General features: G+C 28.3%; 1 protein-coding gene across 3 annotated transcripts; it reads left to right on the forward strand.

Annotated features, from left to right (window-relative positions):
- Nucleotides 1–259: 259 nt before the first annotated feature.
- On the forward strand, nucleotides 260–2,621 carry LOC112766389 (uncharacterized protein At4g08330, chloroplastic-like). 3 transcript variants are annotated; one of them, XM_072222092.1, is made up of 3 exons: nucleotides 340–524; nucleotides 887–1,204; nucleotides 2,116–2,621. In XM_072222092.1, exons 1-3 carry the CDS (start codon nucleotides 472–474, stop codon nucleotides 2,126–2,128), a joined length of 384 nt encoding a protein of 127 aa, XP_072078193.1. In that variant the 5' UTR covers nucleotides 340–471; the 3' UTR covers nucleotides 2,129–2,621. The 3 variants fall into 3 exon arrangements, with proteins under 3 accessions (XP_025668065.1, XP_072078193.1, XP_072078192.1); XM_072222091.1 differs by having other exon boundaries at nucleotides 351–524; nucleotides 2,129–2,621; XM_025812280.3 differs by lacking the exon at nucleotides 2,116–2,621 and having other exon boundaries at nucleotides 260–524; nucleotides 887–1,386.
- Nucleotides 2,622–5,337: the final 2,716 nt, after the last annotated feature.

The raw sequence follows: 5,337 nt of genomic DNA on the forward strand, positions 1-5,337 counted from the left end.
TTGTGGATGTGTCTAATAAAAATGTCTTTTTTATGGCTGCATTTAATAAAAGTGTCTTTATAAATATATTTTCTAGATGTATTTTTTTATATATGTGTTTAAGATATAATAATTAATTATTATTGATAATAAATTGGCAGATAATATATTAGTACTTTATATTTTTTCTTTTCAATTTTAGGTGATCTTTTTTCCTTCTTAAACCTGAGCCGTCCATCCATGTAGTATATCGCCATTTAGGAATTAGATTTAACACTTTGCGAAACAGCGTGGCGTTAGCGTCAACGTCAACGTCAACGTCGTGGTGTCGTCTACACGCTTTCTAGTTTCTTCTCTCTCGCTCTCTCTCTCTCCATATTCCATAGTAAACGGCACAAACACTAACTACCAACGAGTCCGTTTCCTTTTCGTTTTTCCTCATTTGTCTTGTGTCCTGCAAGTGCGGCCCTTCTTCTTCCTCTCAATCACAGCATGCCTTCTATTTCTGATGCTCGTTCCACTTCTCACAGGGATGTACGTTACAGGTTCTCTCTCTACCCCTCTCTCTGCTCGAATATTCTTTAATTTTACTTCAATCACAGATCCATCTGAATAATTAGATTCTTTTTGTTGCTATACAGTGATTAATCACTGATCATCGAGTCCCTTTTTGAAGCCACCCAGCCAAATTTTATATACTTCACTTGAAAACAGAACACTAATAACTCGCAACAATTCCGAATTTTGTTTAAGTGTGTTTGGATTAAAGTTTGCAAACGAAAATTTATATTAAATTAATTTTTTAAATTTAATTTTGATATCAAAATAAATTATAATAAAATAAATTATTACTCAAAATCACTTTATAATTGATTTTTATTTCTTCTTCTTTTTATGTCTATGGCAGCTGTGGTAGCTGCGGTTATGAGCTTAACCTATCTTCCTCGAACCGTGACATCTCAACAATCGGTTCAAAATATGGGAAATCCATAAAGCGAGGCATCATAACGTTCTCCAACATCGATGATGATAGATTTGGCCATGTCGATGAAATCGAGTGCGCCCCTAACTTATCTAAACTCTCATGGCGTTTGTTCCGCCGCAAAACCAAGCTTATTTGTCGCAAATGTTGCAACCACATTGGATACGCTTATAACACTTCATCTTCATCCATTCCTCTTGTCTCAGTTGGAGCTGCTGAATCCGAACCCTCAAGTTATACAAAGTACGAAATTCGAATCCGTGCATTACAACCTTCATCTTCTCAAGACAATAATGGAATCACCGTTGTTGCTTGAAACTTAATTTAATTTAATTTGTAGTCATTTGTTAATAACCGGCTATATACAAGAACAAACATAAAGTTGCAAGCTCATTAATGTAAATGGTGCAAATTTTTTTTATTTATGTTTTTGTGTTCCTTTTCTCTTCCACTAAATTTTATAAGGTGTTATTATATGAGAATTTAATATAGAGTGAATATCTGACTTTTTATTTGAATAATATAGTGCACCTAAATTATTTTGAAATTACAGATGAAGTCTAAAATGTTATTTATTAATACAAAGATTGAGAGGTTGAGATTGAGAGATAGAACTTAAGAGACAAAAAATTGAAATAAATTTTAGTATTGTATTTGGTATAAAGTGAGAGATAGAGACTGAAATAAGAATAAAATTCTAATTTAATTTACATAAAAAATAAAGTTGTAATTAATTAATTGAAATGTGATATTTTAGGTATAAAATGTTATTAAAGTTTTAGTCTCCGTCTCCAAAAATTTCAATCTTCTGTGTCTCTACTTTTTAGAAGTATTAAGATATTGAATCTCAATCTCCTAATTTTCATCCCAATACCTCTAAATAAATGTTATCTACTAGATGTGAAGGCCAAATAGTTGCAGGAACTAAAAATTCCCTCTTTGCAACTCAAATGCGGCTTCCTTTTTCTCCTTCTTTTTCCTCTAAAATCAGATTTTTCTTTGAACTTTTTTTTCTTTAGGCACAATTTCATCCTTCGTTCTTCCATCCACTTCACTAAACCATTGCTTTTTCTTTTTCGAACCAATTGCTTGCACCAATTTTATCCTTTTTTGTGTGTGAAAAAATTATTATTCTCTTTAATGTGAAATTATAGATTTTTAATGTAGGAGAACGGTTGAAGAGGATGTCGATATCGAACAGGTTACAGAACACCGACGATGTCTATAGTAGTATAGGTAACGGTGGCAGTGGGTTGAATTATATATTTTTTGGTTGGTTACGGTATCTAGGTTAAGGATTAATCCGTCGCGGATCTAAGCTCCATTTAAAGGTTTATCGCTGACTAATTGGTTGCTGCATGCACAAGGCAAAATTTGAATTCCCAACACTTGTTTAAGCAGATAAGTAAGCTGATTACTTGATTAATCTAAGTTAGTTAGAGTTGAATTATATTGAGGCATAAATGTTAGTCTCACTTCACTCACCTCCTCCCTGAATTCATGCCGCTTTTATTGAAAAAAGCTCTAATTTTGAGATTTGGAAAACCTAGAATTTTGATGAGAACTTGTTCAATTGGTTTTTTTTTTTTGGTCCATCATGGATGTTGTTCTCAAACTCCATTTTCCTATATATCCAGAGCTATTGTCTTCTATTTTATTATGTCCTCTGTGTGCACCCTTTTTATTGATCTTTCTTTTCCTATACACTTTTTATTCCCTTTCAATTTTTTGTGTTGTAAGGTCGAAGGATTCTCATTTTTCATGATGATGCTTGATTTGAATGAGATAAAGGGTATTGTTTGATGCTTAGGATCCCATGAAAATCACAAGGGTTGGATATTATATTAAAAATAGCTCTGATTATGTCTTCTTTGAACGTTTGAGTTGCAGGGTCAGTTATAAGAGTTTACTTAATAAATAAAAAGGTTGACAACATGAGTAACATAAGTGGACAACCAATTACATGTGAATCGTTAGAGTAAGATTGTCAGCATATTTTTTTTTTTTGTCATTATGCTATTTAAATATTTATACATCCACTCACTCACTCACCCATTTACTTATGCTATGAAATTCTTAAACCACATTTTATTCTTAACTAGAAATTGAACCTGATATAATTTTTCAAAAAATAGCTAAATCTACTATCTGATCCAGGCTTCAACTCACTGTTGGTAGCTTAACAAATGTCTAAAGGAATGTTCATGGGTCTTTGCCTTCGATTTGTTGCTTAACTAAAGCCCAGAAAACAAAAAAAAAGTTCACAATTTGAATTTTACCAAATATCTTGGTAAAGAATACAATCACTTAATATTAACAGGTACAAAACAGCTAAAAACTTATACCCAAACTGCCTCACGTCACGTGTGTCTTAAAAGTTAAAACAGCTGGTTCCGTAGGACCAAAAATTACAAGCCCACCCTAGTAGTATTTGTGGAGGATAAAGTATATTTTTTTTTGTGTAAAAAAAAAATAGTATATTTTTTATTTTTAAAATTTGTTAAATATTTTTAAAATATTTTTAAATTTTATTTTATTTTAATTTTATATCAAAAAACTTTTATTTAAATTAAATATATTCTTAACAATTAAATTTTCAAAATTTTAAAATTACTTTAATAATAGCGCATAATAATTGTTAGAATATAATTAGGATCAATTAAGATCAATTAAAATTATTTAGTATATCTGAATATTTATTATAGGAGATTACGTCTTTATTATTACGATTCTCTTAGTATCTATAAATACCTTTTTATATTGTATCATTCTGGACAACTTGAATAGACAACTTGATTACACTCAATAATACACAAATTCTTTTTCCAGTTTAATCTTTTGTTTCTAACAATAATTATATCTGATTTTTTTGTATTAAAAATTATTGTAAAATTATTAATAAATTAGTCATTTTTTTTTAAATTAATCGTTAGAAATAAATTTAATACAAATAAAAATTAAAAAAACAAAACATAATAAAATTTAAAAATATTTTAAATTTTTAATAAATTTTAAAAAATAAAAAATATACTTTATCATTATATTTGCATTATATTGATGCCTGGAACCGTCCAAAAGTCAAAAAGTCAAAAGTATTACCCATGACTATGAAGAGGAAGATGTCACTTCATCGCAATTGGGACCATGCCGGGTTGGCTCAGCTCAACTAACATTATCTTTTATCAATGGTGCCTATTAATCCACTTTCATGTATGCAATAATAGCTTCAATAATGCATGCGGTAGTAATAATAAATACTGGATTAGTTAGGTTGCCAAATTTGTAAAATGTTTAAAATTTAAATATAAAACTAAAACAAAAAATGTGTATAGACTATAGATACATAAAAAATAGGTAAACCTTTTCTTAAAAAATTATGCATCAAATACCTCCTAATTTCTTTATTATATAGAGAGATTATCGTGTTAGTTATAGAGTGTTTTAAAGTTATTTTATATCAAAAAAATAAAACTATCAATATTTTAAATAAATAATCTTTTTGTCTTCTTAACAACTACTTTTATACCACTATTTTTTTTTGTTCCCTTTATACCACTATTTAAAAATATAACAAATTCTGGAATTTTTTTTTTTAAGAGTAGAATGATCATTAGATTTTTAAAGATTTTAATTTTGAGAGAGATTAATTGTTAAAAAAATATCAATTAATTTTTTTATGATAACAAACAATAAATATGTATATTCTTTTATTAATAGACAGTGTAAAATAAAATGAAATTATTCATGTATTTTGTTAATGCGAGTTTTATTATTGTAATAACATGAGCATAAAAATAGTATTTTTAAGTTTTTATATAATCTTTATGAACTGTTCTTTATTTAACAGGAATCCTATTAAAATAAATAGGAAGAAGGATTTCGCTATAAAAAATAATTATTTACATAACAATCTTTTATAAATAGACAAATTACAGTAGTTAATGATACATATAAACACCACCGTTAAGTTTAACTCAATAAATTGATAAAAAAATATAACGTGTTCATAATTTACTATGGTAGAAGAGCTGAAAACAAAATTTTCAGATCTAATTATCACTTTATTTTTATTTTTTTTTATCTCTCTGCCAAGGAAATCGTGGCAAGTATAGTTGGATCGGGCCGAATACTTCTTTATGGGAATCTCAAAACCCAATGGTAATCTCTTGGACCGTACGTCAAAAACTAACGCAGATTGAACTTTAAAAAACCCTAATGTTGCTTATCGTCCAAAAATACAATATTAAAAAACTTAAAATAAAATGCTGCTTGATCTCTCTATAAAGGCTTTAAATAGTTTTGCCCGAAAATGATTTACTTTCAATAGAAACAGTAGTATTGAAAAAAAAAAATAAAAAATTTACTTAAATTTATTT

This window comes from Arachis hypogaea, chromosome 17 (genome assembly GCF_003086295.3).
Source record: "Arachis hypogaea cultivar Tifrunner chromosome 17, arahy.Tifrunner.gnm2.J5K5, whole genome shotgun sequence".
Lineage (NCBI taxonomy): Eukaryota > Viridiplantae > Streptophyta > Magnoliopsida > Fabales > Fabaceae > Arachis > Arachis hypogaea.

Coding starts and splice junctions, on each gene's coding strand:
- LOC112766389 (XM_025812280.3), top strand. CDS start 472: ATGCCTTCTATTTCTGATGCTCGTTCCACTTCTCACAGGGATGTACGT. Junction 525..886: donor CACAGGGATGTACGTTACAG/GTTCTCTCTCTA, acceptor TGTCTATGGCAG/CTGTGGTAGCTGCGGTTATG.